The 23,511-nt window shown below is 27.7% G+C and overlaps 5 protein-coding genes across 6 annotated transcripts in view; 1 reads left to right on the top strand and 4 right to left on the bottom strand.

Annotated features, from left to right (window-relative positions):
- LOC127277219 (blood vessel epicardial substance-like) overlaps positions 1-23,511 on the top strand; it is a 212,612-nt gene that overhangs the window by 2,633 nt on the left and 186,468 nt on the right. The window contains exons 1-2 of one of the 2 annotated variants that reach the window (XM_051298127.1): positions 22,618-22,705; positions 22,803-22,860. The gene's annotated coding sequence lies outside the window, so the exon portion shown is untranslated. Of the gene's footprint in view, positions 1-22,617; positions 22,706-22,802; positions 22,861-23,511 lie in introns of those variants that run through there. The other variant, XM_051298126.1, reaches the window with a different exon arrangement.
- LOC127277389 (juvenile hormone esterase-like) lies at positions 169-5,518 on the bottom strand. Its single transcript, XM_051298491.1, has 16 exons — positions 5,270-5,518; positions 5,050-5,209; positions 4,639-4,966; positions 4,197-4,559; positions 3,959-4,119; positions 3,516-3,826; positions 3,254-3,427; positions 3,062-3,068; positions 2,776-2,788; positions 2,360-2,552; positions 2,125-2,284; positions 1,676-2,003; positions 1,160-1,522; positions 933-1,093; positions 550-860; positions 169-454 (listed from the first exon to the last, which is right to left on the bottom strand). The coding sequence occupies exons 1-16, from the start codon at positions 5,455-5,457 to the stop codon at positions 280-282; spliced, it is 3,396 nt and encodes a 1,131-aa protein (XP_051154448.1). The 5' UTR covers positions 5,458-5,518; the 3' UTR covers positions 169-279.
- On the bottom strand, positions 5,757-10,850 carry LOC127277388 (uncharacterized). Its single transcript, XM_051298490.1, has 14 exons — positions 10,418-10,850; positions 10,172-10,331; positions 9,781-10,108; positions 9,357-9,719; positions 9,114-9,277; positions 8,713-9,023; positions 8,439-8,601; positions 7,756-7,940; positions 7,489-7,648; positions 7,106-7,433; positions 6,673-7,032; positions 6,437-6,600; positions 6,052-6,362; positions 5,757-5,946 (listed from the first exon to the last, which is right to left on the bottom strand). The coding sequence occupies exons 1-14, from the start codon at positions 10,597-10,599 to the stop codon at positions 5,772-5,774; spliced, it is 3,354 nt and encodes a 1,117-aa protein (XP_051154447.1). The 5' UTR covers positions 10,600-10,850; the 3' UTR covers positions 5,757-5,771.
- LOC127277387 (uncharacterized) lies at positions 11,127-16,118 on the bottom strand. Its single transcript, XM_051298489.1, has 14 exons — positions 15,868-16,118; positions 15,645-15,804; positions 15,237-15,570; positions 14,819-15,157; positions 14,563-14,729; positions 14,187-14,500; positions 13,947-14,126; positions 13,218-13,508; positions 12,963-13,125; positions 12,562-12,886; positions 12,157-12,495; positions 11,913-12,079; positions 11,525-11,835; positions 11,127-11,461 (listed from the first exon to the last, which is right to left on the bottom strand). The coding sequence occupies exons 1-14, from the start codon at positions 16,050-16,052 to the stop codon at positions 11,281-11,283; spliced, it is 3,456 nt and encodes a 1,151-aa protein (XP_051154446.1). The 5' UTR covers positions 16,053-16,118; the 3' UTR covers positions 11,127-11,280.
- On the bottom strand, positions 16,421-23,237 carry LOC127277386 (uncharacterized). Its single transcript, XM_051298488.1, has 14 exons — positions 22,996-23,237; positions 22,560-22,722; positions 21,746-22,070; positions 21,294-21,653; positions 21,061-21,227; positions 20,668-20,978; positions 20,431-20,599; positions 18,527-18,741; positions 18,215-18,377; positions 17,799-18,123; positions 17,354-17,716; positions 17,121-17,287; positions 16,737-17,047; positions 16,421-16,676 (listed from the first exon to the last, which is right to left on the bottom strand). The coding sequence occupies exons 1-14, from the start codon at positions 23,166-23,168 to the stop codon at positions 16,499-16,501; spliced, it is 3,390 nt and encodes a 1,129-aa protein (XP_051154445.1). The 5' UTR covers positions 23,169-23,237; the 3' UTR covers positions 16,421-16,498.

Genomic DNA, 23,511 nt, shown 5'->3' with positions numbered 1-23,511 from the left:
ATTTTTATGACTTCAATGGTAAAAAAAAACCTTTAGCCTGTGCAAAAAAATCATTAAACTGTTTTTAATTAAGTTCTTAATTTTTTTTTTATTTTCACTTCTTGTATAACTTAATTTTTTTTAACGTAAATGGAAGTCATTGTAAATATTAATTAAAAATATCAAAAATAGTTAATACGAATTTATTTATTAATATACATTTAATAATTATTTAATAGTAAATAATTTGACGGTATTTGTAAAATTTAGAAATAGAAGGTAATTTTTAAAATTACAATTTTATATAGGAGCATTTTCTCTCCAAAAATTGACCCTATCTGTAAAATAATTATTAGACATTGTTACAGTTGGATCAGTATTCTTTCTAATGTTTCCAATTTGAATATGAGAAGTTGTATTAGTTGAATATTGTTCCCATAAATTAGAATTAGATAATTCGCTAGATGTTGGTTTTCTGGAAAAATGATGAAAAATTAGCATATTCTATTTTATTCTCAAAATAAATGAAAATTCATAAAAATTAAGATTTCAATTATAATTATTAATTACCCATTTGTAGCAAATGATGTCCAAAAGTCCACCATTATTTTGCTAATTTTTTCATCGATTTGTGTGAAATTTGCATTTGATGTTAGGTAAGATCCATATGTAACTGAAAATAAATATAAAAGTTCATCGGCATGATTAACTCCATAATTTTGTTTATCGCCAGTTACTTCCGTTAAACTTAGGGCACCTCGATATCCGAATGAGTAAAAATAATTTGAATTTCTCATTTTTGGAGTTACTTTTTCTAACATTCTTACTTGTGGATAGAAATAATTTGCATCACTGAAAATTTTTGTCATTCCATTCAAGAACTGTAATTAAAATTTTTTATCAACCTTTTTTTTTTTACCTTACAATTGTTGTGTTTAATTAATAAAATATACCTCAATTTTACTGCTGGTGTTAAATTTGCTATTAAAATAAAATTTGTCAATTTTCGAAAAGAGAATATCTAAATCTTGTTTATAGTAGTCTGAGAAACTTTTTACTAATGTTCTTATATTTGATCGTTCCATTTGATAAATAACTTCATTTGAGTATCCCCCTAGAATGAAAAACTATTGGTAAAAATAATAATGATTTAAATTAAACGAAGATTTAAATCATTTACCACTTGTTAGTGCTAGACCTTCATCGGTAACAGTTCCACTCATAAATGGTAAATCCTTCATTCTATTATTGTTGACACTGTTTAATGGAATTTCTGTTAAAAATGCACCAGCTGAATTAGATTCAACTGTTGGAGTCCATATAAAATGACCGTATTTTATTATTGTCTGAACCGTTGTACTGGTTTTGACTAAATCATCTGAATTCACATTTCGTAGACAATTAATGATTTTTCGCGATTTATCGAGCGGACAATTGAATAATTTTGCTAAATCCCTAACGTGATTTTGAAAATCTTGTTTCTTTTGATATGCACCTGGTCCAACTATGGTTCCACTTTGAATTATGTATTTTTGAAACAAACCTAAATTATTGGTTCAAATACAGTTTATTTAATTTAAATAAAATTTATTTGGAATAAAAATTAAGTAAATTTTTATTTAATAATAGTCAAGTAATCGATTATTTGAATCAAATAAATTTTATTTTCATTGTAGAAATTGATTTAGATTTTTACCTCTACTGGCTCTAGAAACTGAATGCAAATTAACTGAAACACCTCCAGCACTCTGTCCAAATATAGTCACTTTGTCACGATCACCTCCAAATGATCTAATATTTTTACGAATCCATCGTAAAGCTTCAACTTGATCTTTGAGGCCAAAATTTCCTGATGCTACTGCATCACCTGTTGTTAGAAATCCTAAAATTCCGAGTCTATAGTTTATGGTCACTAAAATAATATCTTTTTCCATTAAATATCCAGGTCCGTAAATATTACTACTTCCTGTGAGAAAGCTACCTCCATGAATGAATACCATAACCGGAAGTAATTTATTTCTGGGCTGTAGAAATTTTAATATATTTGGATATTTGATACAATTATTAAAATCTGAATGAAATGTTACTAATGTTTGATGTTACTAAGTAGTGTTTTTTTTTTAATGTGAATTAATTTTCTTATACCAGTGGATTTTGGAAGCTTAACAATGGCGAATATACATTAAGGAATAAACAATCATCATTCCCTGATATGGCACCATTATTATTTTGAGGGCAAATATTTCCAAATGACTTTGCTTGTTTTATTCCCCACCAAGCTGTAGCTGGCTCTGGATTTTTAAATCTAAAAGGTTTTAATTGTAAAATAAAATTTTTTAGAATTTTAGATTTTTACTAAATGAAATTAAAAAATATTTACCGTCGATTTCCAATTGGTGGTTGCGCATAGGGAATTCCTCGGAATGCTGAATATGTTTTTCCATATCTTGCAATCTCCACAGTACCATTTAAAGTTCCATGAGAAATTTGCACTAAAGGTTCAGCGTTTATGGAAAAAATCCATAATAAATTTAATAATAGTTGAAAAATCATGGCGATTATTTTTTTTTTATCTAATTTCTAAAAATACTGAAAATTAAATAAAAATTTAAGACTTGTTTCCTGAATAGATTGTCACTGAATACTAATCAAGTATTCTCTTTCTCACAGTGAGAGTTGTTTAAAAATTTATTTAGATAACGGGTGACTTTTTCTTTTTTATACTTTGCAGAATATTTTACATATTCTAAAGGAGGAAAAAAAAAATTCTATAAGCACATAATATATTGGACGAACATTTTATCAACATCTGTGAGTAAGCTTGTACGAAGTTTATTAATTTATATATACGAAGAAGATAATGAATTTCTTGTTAAGTAAATATTAATCTAATTATAGGAATTAAAATTTTAAACTTTATCCAATATTTCAAATTGGTATATTGTAATAAAAGTATCTGAAGGAATTTTGAATATTTTAAAAGAACTTAAATCAATGTCAATCAACTTTCAAATACGATATAATTTGCAAATTAGATTTTTTTTTTTGTTTAAACAAATAAAATTCATCGGTCGTTATTTACTTTAATGCTAATTTACAGATGTGGATAAAATTTTTTATTTAATTTAACTTAATTTTCTTATTTTCAATAACGAAAATAAAATAATTTTCTTTTGAGAAAACTATTAATTTTTATTCAAAACTAATAATTTGATAACATTTTGTTAGAAATTTATTTAATAATCCTGCAAAAAATAGTATAAAAAATTTGCACTATATAGGAGCATTTTTTTTCCAAAAATTGATTCGTTTTGTAAAATAATTTTTTGACATTGATACAATTGGATCTCGATTGTTTCTAATGTTTCCGATTTGAATGTGATTTGTTGTATTAGGTGAATATGGCTGCCATAAATTAGGATTCAATAATTCGCTAGATGTTGGTTTTCTGAAAAGATGATAAAAATTAAGATATTTTATTTTTATTCTAAAAATAAATTAAAATTCATAAAAATTAGAATTTCAATTATAATTACCCATTTGTAGCAAATGATGTCCAAAAGTCAACCATTATTCGACTAATTTTTTCATCGATTCGAGTAAAATTTACATTTGATGTTATAAAAGATCCATAAGTGACTGGGAATAAATATAAAATTTCATCTTGATGTGATACACCATAATTTCGTTTATCTCCATATCTTGCTGTTACACTGACTGATCCTCGATATCCAAAATTATAAAAGTAATTATAATTTCTCATTTTTGGAGTTACTTTTTCTAACATTCTCACTTGTGGATACAAAAATACTGTATCGCTAAAAAATTTTGTTGTTCCGCTTAAGAACTAAAATAAAAATTTTCTTATTTTTATTTTGGAAAGTAAAAGTGCGAATGTTTATAAAAAAAAAAACTAAAGAAAAATATAGGTTTCTTTAATTTTTTTTTTTTTTTTTAATTTCATTGAAAATAATTTGACCTCGTTTTTATTGCTGGTGGAATATGTGCCGTTAAAGTAAAATTTATCTAAAGCCGAAAAAAACTTTCCTGATTGTTGTTTATAATGTTTTGCGAGATAATTGAATGATTTGTTAATATTTGCTCTTAATTGTTGATATACAATGTCATTAGAATATGCCCCTGATAGTGAGAAAAAGACTTTTAAAAAACAATTTAGGAAATTATATAAATTTTCAAAAAATTATTTAGCTACTTGCCGCTAGTAAAAGTTAGACCTTCGTCAGTAACTGCGCCACTCATGAAAGGCATATCTTTCATTTTATTATTGTTCACACTATTTAATGGAGTTTCTGTTAAAAATGCATCTGGTGAATTAGATTCAATTGTTGGATTCCAAATAAAATGGCCATATTTCATCATTGTTTCGCCAACTGCAGTTGTTTTTACTAAATCATCTGAATTAATTTTTCGAAGACAATTAACAATTGTTTGTGATTCGTTTGTTGAACAATTGAATAATTTTGCTAAATTTTTAACATGAACGACAGAATCTTTTGGTTCTTGATATGCACCAGGCCCTACCACTGTTCCACTTTGAATTATATATTTGTGAAATAATCCTATGATATAAAACATTTTTTTTAACCATATGTAATAATTAATACTATATAAATATTTTATTCTAATTTCTATATTTACCCCTACTGGCTTTAGAAATTGAATGTAGATTCACGGAAATACCTCCTACACTTTCTCCAAATATAGTTACATTATTTGGATTTCCACCGAATGATCTAATATTTCTACGAATCCATCGTAAAGCTTCAACTTGATCTTTAAGGCCAAAATTTCCTGATGCTACTGCATCACCTGTTGTTAGAAATCCTAAAATTCCGAGTCTATAGTTTATTGTCACCAAAATAATGTCCTTTTCCATTAAATATCCAGGTCCATAAAAATTACCACTTCCTATGAGAAAATTACCACCATGTATCCATACCATAACTGGAAGTAATTTGTCATTGGGCTGTAAATTTTTTTTTTTTAGAAAATCAGTAAAATAAAATATTTTGTTTTTATATTTATGCTAATTGAAATAATGTTATTTACTACTGGTGTTTGAAAATTTTGAAATGGGGTATAGATATTTAACAATAAACAGTCATCTTTTCCTAATATTCTTCCATCATTATTTTGCGGACAAATGTTTCCGAATGAATATGCAGGGCGTATTCCTCTCCAAACTGTCGCTGGTTTTGGATTTTTAAAACTGAAATATTATGTAAACTTAGGAAATTGAATTTTAGTTTTAGTTTTCTTTTGTATTTACCGTAGGTTTCCAATTGGAGGTTTTGCATACGGTACTCCTAGAAAAGCCGAAAAACATCTTCCATATCTGGCTATCTGTATAGTTCCGTTTAATGTTCCCTGAGAAATTTTCACTAGAGGTTCGCCACTTATTGACAAAATCCATAGTAAAATTAGAGAATTTATTAGTAGAGAAGGTTTAATATTCATTGAAAATTGTTTTTAAAATAAAAATTTTAAACTTTCTGTTTTTTATATTTCCTTAAACGTTTGTATAAATACTTTTGGTGTGCTTTATCACGAATGATTATCAAAATTGTAAGTAATTAGCGGGGGACTTTTTTATTATTCTGAATATTTACATATTTTCATCGGAAACAAGGAAAAAACAGCCAAATTGAAAGTCGTTTTTAAATTTATTTTTAAAACATTTAATTAAATTTTATTATAACAATTGAAAATAACATAAATTTTTTTAAATACATTTTAAAGAAATTTATCGCACAAAAATTGATAACAGTTTTCTATATGGGAGCATTTTTCCTCCAAAAATTGATTCGTTCTGTATAGTAGCTGTTGGACATTGACATAGTTGGATCTTTATTGTTATTTATGTTTCCAATTTGAATATGAGCATTAGTTATCGATGAATAAGGTTGCCACAAATTAGAATTTGGTAATTCGTTAGATGTTGGTTTTCTGAAATAAATTTTATACTTATATCCAAATACAATGATTTTTAATGTATAAAAGATTTTTATATGTTAAGAATTTTATCCGATTTTAAAAAATTTTAATATTTACCCATTTGTAGCAAATGAAGTCCAAAAATCTACCATTATTCGACTAATTTTTTCATCGTTACCAGTGAAATTTGCATTTGTTGTTACAAATGTAACAGAGGTAATAGGAAATAGATATAAAATGTCATCACCGTGTGAGACACCTGTATTATCTTTAATTCCACCAATTGCTGCCATGTTTAATGTACCTCGATATCCAAAATTATAAAGATAGTTGTTATTTTTCATTCGCGGCGTTACTTTCTCCAATAATCTTATTTCTGGATAGAAAAACGATGAGTCACTGAGAAATTTTGAAATAATGTTCAAGAACTGTTGGACAAATTTTTTTTATATCAGTTATTGTGAATTTTAAAATGATTAAAAATTTACAATAAAGCTCATACCTCGTTGGGTAAAATTGTAATGTAAAATCTGTTGTTAAAGTAGAATTTATTCATGGCGGTAAATAATTTTTCAGCATCTTGTTTGTAATATTTAGCTACGTAGTTTATTGATGTTCTAAAATTCAATCTGAAGAATAGGTAGAGAAGAAAATTAGATAGGCCGGCTAAAATTGATAAAAAAGAGTTAAAAATCATTAACTATTTCTACAATTATTATTAAAAATCTGATTACTTACGTCCTTTTAATGATAAACCTTCATCGGCACAGTTACCACTCATGAAAGGTAAATCTTTCATTTGATTATTGTCAATACTGTTTAATGGAATTTCTGTTAAAAATGCATCTGGAGTATCAGATTCAATTGTCGGTGTCCATAAAGAATGACCATATTTTATTGTCTCGTCTATCGTACTAGCTTTTACTAAATCATTTGAATCAATTTTTCGCAGACAATCAATAATAACTTGTGATGATCTTACGGGACAGTTAAATTTTCTCGCTAATTCTTTTACGTGCACTTGAAAATCTTTTTGATCTTGATATCCGCCTGGTCCTAATATAGTTCCACTTTGGATTATATATTTTTGGAAGAGATCTAAAAATGTATTTAGATATTATTTTTTCTTTTAAAAAAAATAAAAATCCATACATTTGATTTTGATTCATACCGTTACTAGCTCTAGAAATTGAATGCAAATTTACTGAAGCTCCACCAGCACTTTGACCGAATAATGTCACTTTTTTTGGATCACCACCAAAAGATTTGATATTTTTTTGAACCCATTTTAGAGCCTCAACCTGATCTTTCATGCCAAAATTTCCTTGTGCCACAGAATCACCTGTTGTTAAAAATCCTAAAATTCCGAGCCTATAATTGAAGGTCACTAAAATAATATTCTTTTCCAATAAATATTGTGCTCCATACATGTTACCAGTTCCTGTAAGGAAACTACCACCGTGAATCCAAACCATAACTGGTATTAATTTATCAGTGGACTGCAAAAATTAGATGTAATGTTTCATAAAATCTTACTGTTAAAAAATTATTTACCTTTGGATTGTTGAATTCTAAACGAGGTGTATATACATTTAGATATAAACAATCGTCTTTTCCGAATATTTTTCCATTATCATTTTGAGGACATGCATTTTCAAATGAATGTGCTGATCGTATTCCATTCCAATTTTCAGCTGGTTCTGGATTTTTAAATCTAAAATAATGTTAAAGGAAAAAATAAAAGTGGAAATTTTAGAAAGTACTTAAAAATTTTTTATCAATAAATGTTTCATTTGGGAAATTTTAGAATAGAATATTTACCGTCGATCTGCAATTGGTGGTTTCGCATAGGGAATTCCTAGGAATGCTGAATAGCTTTTTCCATATCTTGTTGTTTGTGTATTTCCTCTCAATTGACCATGAGAAATTTTTACTAAAGGTTCTGCACTTATAGATAAAATCCATAGTAAATTTATCAATAGTAGAGTATTCATTGAGTATTGTTTTCAAAAGTTTGAAGAAAAAGAAGAAAAATTCAAAGAGAAATTTTTAATATTTTGTTCGTAATTTCCTTAAAAGTTGATATATATGTAGTGAAGAGTTCTTTATCAGAAGTGATTATAAAAAAATTGTGAGTACTCGTATTTCTTTTATTATTCAAAATATTTACATAGTCTGGTCGAAAACGAGGAAAAGGAGACAAAAAATTGCGATTGTAAATTATTTTAAAAATGGTTTTCAATTTTTCTATAGATTTTATTATTATATAAAAACACAGAAAATTAAAAGGCATAAAAATAAGTTGCAACGCTTATTATTTTAATCCAATTTTGCTTATTTTAATCCATTTTGGTATTAAAATAAGCAAAATTGGATTAAAATAATAAGCGTTGCAGCTTATTTTAATATCTTATAATTTTCTGTGAAGGTATGGTTTGTGCTTTAGGCATTTTATACAAATTTTAAAGGTATTTGTTGCACAAAAATGTTTTCTATATAGGAGCATTTTTTCTCCAAAAATTAATTCGTTGTGTATAATATCTGTTGGACATTGACACAGTTGGATCTTTATTGTCATTTATTTTTCCAATTTGAATATGAGCACTTGTTGTTGGTGAATAAGGTTGCCACACATTAGGATTTGGTAATTCTGTAGATGTTGGTTTTCTGAAATAAATTTTATAGTTATATCAAAATATAACGATTTTAATGTACAAAAGCTTTTTATTGAAATTAATGTTGAGAATTTATTCGATCCTAAAAAATTTAGATATTTACCCATCTGTAGCGAATGTTGTCCAAAAGTCTACTAGAATTCTGCTTACTTTTTCATCATCACCGGTAAAATTTGCATTTGTCGTTTGAATGGTGAAATAATTTAGAGAAAATAGATAAAGAATATCATCACCGTGCGATACACCATAATCTCGTTTATCTCCACCAATGCCTGTAAGACTTAGTCCTCCACGATATCCAAAATTATAAAAGTAGTTTTTATTTTTTATTTGTGGCGTTACTTTTTCCAATAATCTTATTTCTGGATAGAAAAATGCTGCATCACTGAAGTATTTTGTCATTATTCTCAAATACTGTTGATAAAATTTTATATTATTTAATTGTAAAAGAGGAAATGCAAAATTATTTCTATACTTTTAATTAAATTTTTTTTTATTACTTACATCGTCAGGTAAAAGAGTGATGTAATATCTGTTGTCAAAGTAAAATGCATTCATTGCCGAAAAAAGTCTATCGGGATTTTGATCATAAAATTTAGCGATGTAATTTAAAATTGTTCTGACATTGAATCTAAAGGCCAGATATACAAAGAAATTTGAAAAGGCAGCTGAAATTAATAAAAAAAATTATTAGACAATACTAATTGTTTCAAATATTAATAGAAAAAAAAAATTTTTTTTACTTACGCGCAGTAAATGATAAACCTTCATCGGCAACAGTTCCACTCATAAAAGGCAAATCTTTTGTTTTGTTATTGTCGACACTATCCAATGGAATTTCTGTTAAAAATGCATCTGGAGTATCAGATTCAATTGTTGGTACCCATATAAAATGACCAGTTTTAACGAGAGCATCAAGTCCACTACTTGCTTTTGCCAATTCATTTGAATTAACTCTTCGCAGACAATTAACAATGAGTCGTTGTGAGCTATCAGGACAATTGAATTTTCTCGCTAATTCTTTTACATGTACTTCAAAATCTTGTGGTTGTTGATATCCGCCTGGTCCTAATACGGTTCCACTTTGGATTATATATTTTTGGAAGAGACCTAAAACATTTTTTTTTTCATTATTGAATTTTTTTTTGAATATTTCGTTTTTAATTCTTACCGTTACTGGCTTTAGAGATAGCATGTAGATTTACAGCAATACCTCCAGCGCTTTCGCCGAATAAAGTTACTTTTTTTGGATCACCACCAAAAGATTTGATATTTTTTTGAACCCATTTTAGAGCCTCAACCTGATCTTTCATGCCAAAATTTCCCGGCGCTATTGAATTACCTGTTGTTAAAAATCCTAAAATTCCGAGTCTATAGTTTAAAGTTACTAAAATAATATCCTTTTCCAATAAATATTGTGCCCCATACATGTTACCAGTTCCTATGAGAAAACTACCACCATGAATCCAAACCATAACTGGTAGTAATTTGTCAGTGGGCTGTAAAATTTTGTGTATTTGAATCAGTTGTGTATAAGTTTTTATAGAAAAAAAAATGTGTACCTTTGGATTGTTGAATTCTAAACGAGGGGTATAAACATTTAGATATAAACAATCATCTTTTCCGAATATCCGTCCATTATCATTTTGAGGACATGGATTGCCAAATGCATGTGCTGATCGTACTCCTGTCCAACTTGCAGCTGGTTCTGGATTTTTAAATCTAAGATAATTTGAAAAAAAAATTTTAATATTAATTTTAAATTTTTTAATTTTTTTCCAAAATAAATTGAATTTTAATGTATTTACCGTCGACCTCCAACTGGTGGTTTCGCGTATGGAATTCCAAGAAATGCTGAATATCTTGTTCCATATCTTGCTGTTTCTATATTTCCTCGCAATTGCCCCTGAGAAATTTTTACTAAAGGTTCTGCATTTATAGATAAAATTATTAGTAAATTTATGAGCAATATAGAGGGTTGAAGAATCATGTTTTTTTTTCTTCCAAAAATTGTGTATTCTTTTGGTAAATCGAAAATTCAATATTTTAAAACTCCTGTTGTTTCCTCTAAAGTCAATTTATGTATTGAGTGCTTTTTTATTACTGTCAATTGCCTAAAGTATAGATAACGAACGAATGATTTTATTAGTCATTATTCTTTACAATATTTATATGTCCAACAGTTTGATGAATAAGGAAAAAAATTCTCGTATTAGTCAAACATTATTGGGTAATATATTTTTTTTTTGTCAATATTTATTGTTTTAGTAAATAAAATTTTTATGAATTTAAACTTGAGGAAAAGTAATTTATTTTGGTAATGATTTTGTTGATTTTTAAATAATTAAATCATTTATATACTAATTAGAATTTTTTGTGAGAAATACAAAATAGTAATTTATTTATAAATACGAATTGAGGGATTTAAAATTGTGTAGCTTTTTTTTTGGAAATATCAATTTCCAAAGGAAAATGCGTTTTATTTCCTGAATTACGTAAAAATTGGTATTAATAAATTTGTTTTTTAACCATATCACGGAAAATTATTTGTTTATTTGAATTTAAAAAAAAAACGTAGTTATTGTTAAAATTTATTGCGAAATTTTTTCTTCTTTTATTCCTCCTAGGTCATGTGTAAATTTTTCTTTATATCATTTTTAATGATTTTAGACTAAAACCATATGGGAGCATATTTTTTCCAAAAATTCATTCTTTCTGGATAAAATGAATTAGAAATTGATATTGAAGGTTTCGTGTTATTATTAATATCTCCAATCATAAGATAAGTACTTTTCTCGGGATTAAATGGCATCCAAAGATTAGATGGATTTAAATTTTTGGAAGTTGGTTTTCTGAAATTTATAAAATTATATTATTTCAATTTTCATTTTTGATTTATTTTCTATTATATTTACCCATTTATTGCAAACGAAGTCCAAAGATCAATCATAACATCGATTATAAATTCATCTTTTTTCGTGTAATTTGATTTTAGACCAAAATCTTGTGGATATGATTTAAATAAATAATTAAGCTCATCTGTGTGTGATACGCCAATATTTTTATTATTGCCAGTTGTCACATTAGTAAAACCAAATGTTCCACGATAACCAAAATTATAAAAATAATTGAAATTTTTCATTTTTGGCGTTACTGTTCGCAACATTTTTAATTGTGGATAAAAGAAAAAAGCATCTGATATAAATCTTGTGGCGTTTCTCACGAACTAATTGATAGAAAATTTTTAGTTTTTCATTTTTTTTTTTGCGGGGTATTAAAATTAAATAATATGATAAAATTTACCAGTTGATTGTCTCCATTCATAGCTTCTTTATTGAAGTAAAAATTATTGACTGCCTTTGAAAGATTGACATTTTTATATCCGTTAAGATAGAAATTAATTACGAAATAAATTATTGGTGTTTTAATAAATTTAATGAGACTAGTCAAAAATTTATTTATTTTTAATACTGAAATGGAAATATTCAATTGTTCAATATTTGATTTTATTTTCTTTTTAGTATTGATAGAAGAGTATTTAACTCACAACTCGATACTAATAATCCTTCATTTTTATTAATTCCACACATGAATGGCATATCTCTTATTCGATCAATTAAAAATGCTGGATTTTCAGTTAAAAATGCTCCTTCAATATTTGGTTCATTTGTTGGTGTCCATGTTAATAATGCAAACAATGAACTTGTGTCCATTAATCTTTTCACACTTTTTCGTTGCATACATTTAACGAGATTTTTTGAAAATATAAATGGACAAAAAAGTAGTCCGGCAATTCCTTTAATATGTAATTTTACTCCCTCACTATTTTGATATGCCCAGGGACTTAAAAAACTTCCACTTTGTAATATATATTTTTGAAAAAGACCTAAAAATTTTAAAAGAAAATCAATTTTCACAAATTAGTATTCTATAAATTAAATTTTTTTTTTACCATTAGTCTCATTGGAAATTGCATGTAGAGTAATACTAGCTGCACCTGCACTCTCTCCAAATAATGTAACTTGATTTGGATCACCACCAAATGCTTTGATATTTTTTTGAATCCATTTTAAAGCTAAAACTTGATCTTTCAAACCATAATTACCTGGCGATGATGAATCGCCAGTTGTAAAAAATCCAAATATTCCCAAACGATAATTTATTGTTACTAAAATAATATCTTTATCTAAAAGAAATTCAGCTCCGAAAAAATTACCACTACCAAAAATAAATACACCTCCGTGAATAAAAACCATGACGGGAAGTAATGATTGTTCCTAAAATTCAAAATATTTAATTTTTTATGTTTAGAATATTTATCTTTGATTTTTCTTTTTGATATATTTGACGTACCAAAGATGAGGAGTTGAAATCTAATTTTGGTGTATAAACATTTAAAAATAAACAATTTTCACTTCCTATAATATCACCTTTGTCATATTGCGGGCATACATTTCCAAAAGAATTTGCTTGACGTATTCCACTCCAATTTTTTGCTGGTTGAGGATTTTTGAATCTAATTTGAATAGTTGCTTAATTATTTATTAAATTGAACAACTTAGTTATTAATTAATTATAAATTAATAATAAAACATTAATGAATTTTACCTTAAATTTCCAATTGGTGGTTCGGAGTAAGGTATTCCAAGAAATGCTGAATAATTTCTTCCATTTCTAGATTGTTGCAAAGTACCATTTAATTTCCCTTGAGAAACAGTTACAATTGTTTGTATTGTTATGTGAAATCCATTAAAAAAGTATAACAATAATAAAGAGATTATTTTGTATTTCATTTTTATGAAAAATATAATTTTATAAGAGTGAATGCTAATGCATTTTTTCTTTTTCTTTAAATAACAAATAGAAATTAATTTTTCAATCAAATTTTTAAGAGCAATAGGTAAATATTACTTTGAAGTTTGTGAAAATTATTATTTACCTATTCTATTAAAAATTTTTTTAAAAAGAAAAAAATGTTTAATAATATGTTTTTTATTATCGAAACTAAATTCAATACACTTATCTTGAACTTGCTTTCGTACCTGTTTTCGACTGGTTATTATTACTTACCTATTGAATAGTTTTTTATTTATAAGGAATACACTTCATTTTATTTTAAAATATAAATATTTTTAATTATTTAAATATTTCATTTAATGAAAATTAAATTAGTATTCATATAAATTGATTTAAATTAAATATTTTATAATGCTTTCTATAATTGCAACAGGAAATATTTTTGTATAATAGTGAAATTTGTAGGCAAAGTTTAGTTTAAATTTTTCATGCAATTCGGCTTTAAGTGGATTTTACGTTAATGCAGTTTATTAAACAAACTAAGACCACTCGGGAGCGTGCTTTTTCCAAAAATTCATTCGATTAGGATAAAAGGAATGAGAAAGTGTTATTAATGGATTTGTGTTATTATTAATGTCGCCAATCATAAGATGAGTTTGATTTTCTGAATCATATGGTATCCAAAGATCAGATGGATTTAAATTTTTTGAAGTTGGTTTTCTGAAATTGTTACTGTATTATTATTTTGATTCTTATTTTCCATTATCTTTCTATATTTACCCATTTATTGCGAACGAAGTCCAAAGATCAGTCATGACATCTATCATAAATTCATCATTTTTCGTGTAATTAGCTGATTTCATATTATATTCATCTTGAGATATTGGAAATAAATAATTAAGTTCATCAGTGTGTGATACTCCAATATTGTCATTATTACCCGATGTTAAATTAGTAAAACTAAATGTTCCTCGATAGCCAAAATTATAAAAATAGTTTGAATTTTTCATCTTTGGCGTTACAGTTTGTAACATTTTTAGTTGTGGATAGAAAAAGAATGCATCTGTTGAAAATCTTGTGACATTTTCTAAAAACTGAATAAAAATAAGTATTATTAATGTTGCTGACGAAAAAAAATTTAAATATAGATAAATACCATTTCATTGCTTTCTGTCATGGCGCGTTCATTAAAGTAAAAATTATTAACATTCAGAGTGAGATTTGAATTCTTATTTTTGTTAAGATAGTAATTGTTTACAAATGATAGTACAGGTTCAAAAATGTATCTGATGACACTAGGTATATATTTATTCACCCTCAAAACTGAAATGAAAATAAAATTCTGTACTTAGATATATATTTTGTGTGTGTGTTTTTTTTTTTTTTTTTTTTAATAATTATGGTAACATTACAACTAGATACAACCAGTCCTTCGTCAGCGGTAATTCCACTAATAAAGGGCAAATCTTTCATTTGGTCCATTAAGTTTGCTGGATTATCCGTTAAAAATGCTCCTTTAATATTTGGTTCATCGGTTGGAGTCCATGAAATTATTGCAAATATAGAACTTGTGTCCATTAAGCTTTTTACACTTTTTGTTCGCATACAATTAACGAGTCTTTCGGAAAATATTAGAGGACAAAAAAGCAATGCACCAATTCCTCTTATGTATGGTTTTAGTTCATCCTTGCTTTGATAAGCCCAAGGACTTAAATAAGTACCACTTTGTATTATGTATTTATGAAAAAGACCTACAGGGTAACTTTTTTACTTATAGAAATAAAAATAAAAATTTCTCTTTTAGAAATCCCTTATAAAAATAATATTTACCATTACTTGCTTCAGAAATAGCATGAAAAGCAACACTTGCACCACCGGCACTTTCTCCAAAAATTGTAACATTTTGTGGATCACCTCCAAATGATTTGATATTCTCCTGAACCCATTTTAAAGCTTGAACTTGATCTTTCAAACCATAATTACCTGGCGATGATGAATCACCAGTTGTAAAAAATCCAAAAATTCCCAAACGATAATTAAACGTTACTAAAATAATGTCCTTGTCTAAAAGAAATTGAGCTCGAAAATTATTACTGCTTCCCATAACAAATGCACCACCGTGAATCCAAACCATAACTGGTAGTAAAGATTGCTCATTGTTTTCCTGTGATAACAAAACAATGATTTTACAAATCATTTCTAAAATTATTTTCAAATCTGCATCTAAATTATAATTACCGATTTGGAATTGAATTTTAAAATTGGTGTATAAACATTTAGAAATAAACAATCTTCATTGCCTCGAACCTCCATACCTTGAAATTGAGGACATCGATTTCCAAAAGTATTCGCTTGTCTTATTCCATTCCAATTTTTTGCTGCTTGAGGACTTGTGAATCTAAAAATAAAAGTAGAAATTTTTAATATGAAATCTTTGATTATTTAAATATTAAAATTTTACCTCAAATTTCCAATTGGTGGTTCTGCGTAGGGAATTCCAAGAAAGGCGGAATAAATTCTTCCATTTCTCGATTGTTGAAAGGTACCATTTAAAATGCCTTGTGAAAGAGTTAGAATTGGTTCCATTTTTACATAAAATGCACCAAAATGATATAATAATAATATAAAAATTATTTTGCTATTCATTTTTTGTTATTGTAAAAATTGTAATTACAGATGCGAAATGCAATGAAAAGTGACAAATGTTTCTTTCAAACATAGCCTTTTATTACTTCAGATGTTAATTAATAAATTAGAATTTACAATAGGAGAGTCGTTTCATTATTCATTGCTTCTTTTTTTTTTTTTAATAATTGACACATGATTACAAACATCTGTAACCTTCCTTGTTGAATTACGTCTCATTTATATTTATATATTATAAGTTATTAGAATTACCCTGAAGAAAGCTTTTTTGATTTTGTCCCTAAATTTTTATCTACGTAATACCCCGATTTCGTTTATTATTTGAAATGCATTTGGATTAGGATTTTCATTCAAAAATTAAGTAAAAATTAGCTGATTAGTAAAAATTGTTTACTAATTTCTTAAAATAAGTTTTATTATTATTCAAAATAATGTTATTTTATATTTTATTTAAAAGGGGCATTATTTCGCCAAAAATCCATTCGCTGTGTATAATATGTATTTGAAATTGTCACAGAGGGATCCTTGTTGTTTAATAAATTTCCTATTTGAATGTGAACAGGATTTCGAGTTGTGTATGGCGCCCATAGATTAGAATTTGTCAAAACGTTCGATACTGGCCTCCTGAAAATTATATTTTTTTTTTAAATAAAAGCTATAAAATAAAATTACAAATATTATTACCCATTTGTGGCAAATGCTGTCCACATGTCTATCAACATTCTACTAATATAATCATCATCTCTGTTAAAATTTAAATGTGACGTTCTTATCGGTCCAAATGTAAGTGGAAATAGATAGATAAGTTCATCAGCATGTGATACTCCTAGATTTTTTTGATCTCCCTCAAGCATTGTTGCACTTAAACTTCCTCTATATCCAAAATTATAAAAGAAGTTTGAATTTCTCATTGATGGTGTCACTTTCTCCAACATTCGTATTTGAGGATGTAGGAAAAATCCGTCGGTAGTGAATCTTGTTGCACTATCTAGAAACTAAAAATTCAAAATCTATTAAATAGGAATCAATAAAAACAATTAAAATTTCGACAATTTTCTTATTACATACATCTTGTTTTTTTGATGTGATAATAGATCCGTTAAAATAGTATCTTGTTACTGCTGCTGTAAATTTTCTGGAATCTTCAACTTCAAGATAACGTTTGCTGTAGCTATTAATCATTGAATGTGCATTTAATTTAAACCATGCATATTTTATATCATTTGAATAGAATTCTGAAATTAAATTTATTAATTTGACAGGAAATTAAATTTTTTATTTTCAAAATATAAATTATCAACCTCGGGTAATTAGTAGACCTTCATCAGATACGGTTCCACTCATAAAAGGCAAATCCTTCATTGCATTTTTATTAATTAGATTTAATGGTGTGTCAGTTAAAAATGCACCATCATTTTCCACTTCATTTGTGGGCGACCAATTTAATAATGCAGCACGATCAATAGAACCAAAAGCAAAATTTGTATTCACCAAAGTTGCTGCTGATTTTGATCGTAAGCATTCAATGAGATTTTTTGAATTTCTTGAAATACATGCAACACCCACAGACACTTGTCTTACATATTTAGCCAATTCTTCTTTTTTTTGAAATCCCCAAGGACACAATACGGCACCGCTTTGAATTATATAGGCTCTAAACAAACCTTTTATTCCAATAAGAATGAGATATTTTTTTCTTCCTCTAAATTAAAATAGTATTTTCAAAAAAAAATCTCTTTTTTTTACCTGCACTTGCTGGAGAAATTGAATGAAAACTAACGCTGGCAGCGCCTGCACTTTGTCCAAAAATTGTTACCCTTCGTGGATCACCACCAAATGATCTTATATTTTGCTGTACCCATTTTAGAGCAAGAACCTGATCTTTCATTCCATAATTTCCTGTTGCAACTGAATCACCAGTTGTTATGAAGCCAAGCATTCCTAATCGATAATTGATAGTCACCAAAATGACATTTTTTTCCAAGAAAAATTGTGCACCATACATGTTACCAGTGCCAGTTGTAAATCCACCACCATGAATCCAAAACATTACTGGTAACAAAGAATTAGCCTAAAAAAAATTGAATAATTTCTTTTTACTTCTTTGTTCACTTCCATGTCCATTTTTTTAAGAATATAAAATTATAAATAATTGTTTATACAGGTATTGAATTAAATTCCAATATTGGGCTATAAACGTTCAAAAATAAGCAGTCCTCGTTTCCCATTATTGTCCTTCCTGTATCCTTTTGTGGGCAAACATTTCCAAAAGACTTGGCTGAACGAACTCCTACCCAACCATCAGCAGGTTCAGGATTTTTAAATCTGAAAAAAATATTTTCGATTTCTTTGCCAGAAACTAATTTATTTATTTCAATCACGAATTTATATTGAACCCATTAAACTTTGTAGTAAATTATTGAAAAATATTTATCACTCATTCTGAAAAAAATATAAAAATTATTATTCTTAACCTGCGACTTCCAACGGGTGGTTTAGCATATGGAATTCCAAGAAATGCTGAATACTTTCTTCCATTTTTTGATAATTCATTAGTTCCATCTAATATTCCCTGAGAAATTCTCACTAAAGGATCGGCATTGAAAACAGATAGTAATTGTAAAAGAAATAGTAAATAAAATAAAGTATCCATCACCACTGTATAACTATAAAACAAAAATAAAAAAATTTTTTTTTAGTCTTTTGTAGAAGCAAATTTTTCCTTTTAATATCAGTTTATATACCTTATTTGTCAAACAAATATGAACATGTATATATATTTTTTTGTAATACCTTCACAAAACTTCCTTCTAACTAAAAAATTTTTTTTCCTCCAAACGGCCATTGCATTTATGCTTTTTTAATAATAAATATGTCATATCAACAGATTTTGATATACACGTATCTTGAGATTAAAGAATTTTTTTTTTCTGAACAAAATAAAAAGGAAAAACAATTTTTATTACCCTTGAAAACAATAAATTGCAATCATTGTCTAAAATTTATTGTAATCGTAATTTTTACGACTTAGGTGTCAACACTCGTATTAAAGGACCACGGGATATGCTTGTTTTTAAATTAGATTAGATCACGAATTCCGCGAAATTATATTGTGGATTACGCGAAACTAGGTCAGAAAATGTTGCAAAATTAAGTCATGGATTACGAGAAATGAGATCACGAAATCCGCAAAAATAGATCATGGAATCCGCGAAAATAGTGCACGCACGTATTCTGTGAAACTAGTTCGCGGATTACGCGAAATAAGATCACGGAATCCGCGAAACTAGATCACGAATTCCGAGAAACTAGATCCCGGATTTCGTGAAATAAGATCACGGAATCCGCGAAACTAGTTTATGAATTCTGCGAAATTAGATGACGAAATCCGCAAAACTAGATCACGAATTCCGAGAAACTAGATCGCGGATTACACGACATTAGATCACGGAATCTGCAAAACTTATTCACAAATTCTGAGAAAGTGGGTCGCGGATTACGCGAAAGTAGATCATGGAATCCGCGAAACTAGTGCACGATTTCCGAGAAACTAGATCGCGGATTACGCGAAATTAGATAACGGAATCTGCGAAACTTATTCACGAATTCCGAGAAAGTGGGTCGCGGATTACGCGAAATAAGATCACGGAATCCGCGAAACTAGTGCACGATTTCCGAGAAACTAGATCCCGGATTTCGTGAAATAAGATCACGGAATCCGCGAAACTAGTTTATGAATTCTGCGAAATTAGATGACGAAATCCGTAAAACTAGATCACGAATTCCGAGAAACTAGATCGCGGATTACGCGAAATTAGATCACTGGAATATGCGAAATTTATTCACGAATTCCGAGAAAGTGGGTCGCGGATTACGCGAAAGTAGATCATGGAATCCGCGAAACTAGTGCACGATTTCCGAGAAACTAGATCGCGGATTACGCGAAATTAGATCACTGGAATCTGCGAAATTTATTCACGAATTCCGATAAAGTGGGTCGCGGATTCCGCGAACCTAGATCACGAATTCCGAGAAACTACATCGCGGATTCCGCGAACCTAGATCACGAATTCCGAGAAACTACATCGTGGATTACGCGAAACTATATCACGGATTACACTAAACTAGATTATGTATTCTGTGAAACTAGGTCGCGGATTACGCGAAATTAGATCACGGAATCCGCGAAATTAGATCATGAATTCCGGGAAACTATAGATCCCGGATTTCGTGAAATTAGATCACGGAATCCGCGAAAGTAGTTCATGAATTCTGCGAAACTAAATTAAAGAGGTGTAATGCAGAATAAAAAAATTGTGTACTAATTTTGAAAAATAAGTTTTATTATCGTCAAATTATTATTATTATTAATTTAAAGCGGGGCATTGTTTCGCCAAAAATTTATTTGTTGTATAAAATATTTATTTGACATTGTAACAGAGGGATCCTTGTTGTTTAAAATATTTCCTATTTGAATGTGAACAGGATTTCGAGTTGTGTATGGCGTCCATAGATTAGAATTTGTCAAAACATTCGATACTGGCCTCCTGAAAATGATGTAAACATTATTTTCTTAAAATTAAATCTATAAAATAAAAATTAAAATAATTATTACTTATTTGTAGCAAATGATGTCCACATATCTATCATTATTTTACTAATATAATCATCATTTCTGCTAAAATTTAAATGTGATGTTTTAAACGATCCAATTGTAAGTGGAAATAGATATAAAAGTTCATCTGCATGTGCTACTCCAAGATTTTGTTGAACTCCATCAATCATTGTTGTGCTCAGTGTTCCTCTATATCCAAAATTATAAAAGAAGTTTGAATTTCTCATTGATGGTGTTACTTTCTCCAATGTTCGCACTTGAGGATGTAGAAAAAATCCATCAGCAATTAATTTTGTTACACCTTCTAGAAACTAAAATAAATAGTTTCTAACTAAATTTTTTATTAATTAGAGTAAAATTGAAATTATTTTCAATTTAAAAAAAATTATGTACATCTTTTTTTGTTGATGTGGCAATAGATCCGTTAAAATAGAATCTTGTAACTTTCTCAATGAATCGTCTAGAATCTTTAACATCTAAATAAGTTTTGCTGAGATTATTAAGTATCAAATTGGCATTTAATTTGAACAATCCGTAGAGTACATCATTTTTATATAGTTCTGAAATTAAGAAAAATTTTAATAATATTTATTAATAATTTAAACAAGAAAAGTAAAATTAACAACCTGCAGTAACTAGTAGACCTTCATCAGACACAGTTCCACTCATAAAAGGCAAATCTATTATTGCCTTATTATCTATAAAATTTTTCGGAATGTCAGTTAAAAATGCATCATTATGTTTCACTTCATTTGTTGGTAACCAGTTTAATAATAAACCTTCCATAAAACCAAGTCCAACATCTCCATTTACCAAACTTACTGTTGATTTTGTTCGTAAACATTCAATTAGATTGCATGAATTACTTGAATTACAGGCAACATTCACAGATACTCGTCGTACAAAAGATGATAATTTTTCTCTTGTTTGAAATGCCAATGGTGATAATATAACACCACTTTGAATTATATAGGCGCTAAATAAACCTTTTTATCCAATAAAATTGAGAAAAAAACCAATTAGTGATCCTTCGTTTCTTTTTTTAAAAGAATAATAATTTTTTTTAATGAAATTTTACCTTTACTTGCTGGAGAAATTGCATGACAATTGACACTAATAGCACCTGCACTTCCTCCAAAAATTGTCACCCTTCGTGGATCACCACCAAATGATTTTATATTTTGCTGTACCCATTTTAGAGCAATAACTTGATCTTTCATTCCATAATTTCCTGCAGCAACTAAATCACCTGTGCTGATAAAACCAAATATTCCTAATCGATAATTAATTGTTACTAAAATGACGTTTTTGTCCAAAAAAAATTGTGCCCCATACTGGCTACTACTACCCATTATAAATCCTCCACCATGAATCCAAAACATTACTGGTAACAACGGATCTCTCTGAAATAAAGTAGGTTCAATTTAATTTCAATTTAGTTTTAATCTAGTTTCAATCTAGGTTCAATCTAGATTCTATATAGTTTCAATCTAGGTTCAATCTAGGTTTAATCTAGTTTCTATATAGTTTCAATCTAGATTCAATCTAGGTTCAAATTAGATTCAATGTAGGTTTAATTTAGTTTCAATTTAAATTCAATCTAGACTTAATCTAGTTTCAATATAGTTTCAATCTATTTCTAATCTAGTTTCAACCTAGTTTCAATCTAGTTTCAATCTAGTTTCAATCTAGTTTTAATCAAGTTTCTATCTAGTTTAAATCTAGTTTCAGTCTAGTTTCAATCTAGTTTCAAAGTAGGTCTAATACGAAATACACCTGCTTTTCTCTAAGTAATTTTTAATAATAAATAAATATCAATTAATTGCTTACAGATGTTGTATTAAAATTAAGTTTCAGAGGGTAATAATAAATAAATATTAATAATTGCTTACAGATGTTGTATTAAAATTAAGTTTTGGAGTGTATATGTTCAAAAATAAGCAGTCCTCGTTACCGATAACTGTTCCCCTTCCATCCCTTTGAGGGCAAATATTTCCAAAAGACTTAGCAGATCGAACTCCCATCCAACTTTCAGCAGGTTCAGGATTTTTAAACCTATAAAAAAATGTTTTTTATTTTCTTTTTATCTATCTTAATTCGACTATTATGTTAATGAATTAAAAATTTTTTTTCAGAATCATGATCGGAACTCTCGTCTCGGAATGGAAATCGAGGGCTCGAATCTTCGTGGAGGTGAGTTTTTTTTCAAAATATAAAAATTATTTTAATAAATATAAATTTAATGCTTTTATTAACAATATTTTAAAATAATTTTAATACTTTTAAAACTTCTTCAAAAAAAATATCGTAAAAATTATTATTCTTAACCTGCGAATTCCAATGGGTGGTTTTGCATAAGGAATTCCAAGAAATGCTGAGTATTTTCTTCCATTTTTTGATATTTCACTAGTTCCATCTAATATTCCTTGAGAAATTCTTACTAAAGGATCGGCGAAAACACATAATAATTGTAAAAATAGTAAATAAATTAAAATATTCATTACAACTGAATAACTATATGAAAAATGAAATTTTTTTTTTAGTCTCGAAGAGACAAATTTTTTCTTTAACTGTCAGTTTATAGCCTTATTTGTCAAACAGATATAAACATGTACATTTTTTTTAACTGAAAAAATTTTTTTTTCCTTTAAACGGCCATTGCGTACATGTATGTTTTTTCAATAATAAATATGTCATTTTAATCAGAATCGGTTTACTCGGTTTTTGTAAATAACATTTTTTTTTTTTCTTTGAGAACAAAATAAAAAGGAAAAAACAATTTTTATTATCTTTGATAATATTGAATTATTATTGCATATGTTTTAAATGCGTGTCTGTTAGAGG

Source organism: Leptopilina boulardi, unplaced genomic scaffold, assembly GCF_019393585.1.
Source record: "Leptopilina boulardi isolate dan_hultmark-lab unplaced genomic scaffold, ZJU_Lbou_2.1 LbouV2_165, whole genome shotgun sequence".
NCBI lineage: Eukaryota > Metazoa > Arthropoda > Insecta > Hymenoptera > Figitidae > Leptopilina > Leptopilina boulardi.
The sequence above is the reverse complement of the archived record's forward strand: the minus strand, read 5'-3'. Positions and strand labels throughout refer to the sequence as shown.

What these genes read in the sequence shown, in the direction of transcription:
- LOC127277387 (XM_051298489.1), bottom strand. Translation starts at nt 16,052, where the DNA reads ATGAATAGCAAAATAATTTTTATATTATTATTATATCATTTTGGTGCA. An exon ending in AGGACTGGTTGTATCTAGTT is followed by an intron (nt 14,730 to 14,818) that starts GTAATGTTACCA and finishes TTTTCATTTCAG; the next exon opens with TTTTGAGGGTGAATAAATAT. An exon ending in ATTTCAACTCCTCATCTTTG is followed by an intron (nt 12,887 to 12,962) that starts GTACGTCAAATA and finishes TTTGAATTTTAG; the next exon opens with GAACAATCATTACTTCCCGT.
- LOC127277388 (XM_051298490.1), bottom strand. Translation starts at nt 10,599, where the DNA reads ATGATTCTTCAACCCTCTATATTGCTCATAAATTTACTAATAATTTTA. An exon ending in AGGTTTATCATTTACTGCGC is followed by an intron (nt 9,278 to 9,356) that starts GTAAGTAAAAAA and finishes TATTAATTTCAG; the next exon opens with CTGCCTTTTCAAATTTCTTT. An exon ending in AGGTTTATCATTAAAAGGAC is followed by an intron (nt 6,601 to 6,672) that starts GTAAGTAATCAG and finishes TATCAATTTTAG; the next exon opens with CCGGCCTATCTAATTTTCTT.
- LOC127277386 (XM_051298488.1), bottom strand. Translation starts at nt 23,168, where the DNA reads ATGAATATTTTAATTTATTTACTATTTTTACAATTATTATGTGTTTTC. An exon ending in AGGTCTACTAGTTACTGCAG is followed by an intron (nt 21,228 to 21,293) that starts GTTGTTAATTTT and finishes TCTTAATTTCAG; the next exon opens with AACTATATAAAAATGATGTA. An exon ending in AATTTCTCCAGCAAGTGCAG is followed by an intron (nt 17,717 to 17,798) that starts GTAAAAAAAAGA and finishes TTGGAATAAAAG; the next exon opens with GTTTGTTTAGAGCCTATATA.
- LOC127277389 (XM_051298491.1), bottom strand. Translation starts at nt 5,457, where the DNA reads ATGAATATTAAACCTTCTCTACTAATAAATTCTCTAATTTTACTATGG. An exon ending in AGGTCTAGCACTAACAAGTG is followed by an intron (nt 1,094 to 1,159) that starts GTAAATGATTTA and finishes TTTTCATTCTAG; the next exon opens with GGGGATACTCAAATGAAGTT. An exon ending in ACATCATTTGCTACAAATGG is followed by an intron (nt 455 to 549) that starts GTAATTAATAAT and finishes TCATTTTTCCAG; the next exon opens with AAAACCAACATCTAGCGAAT.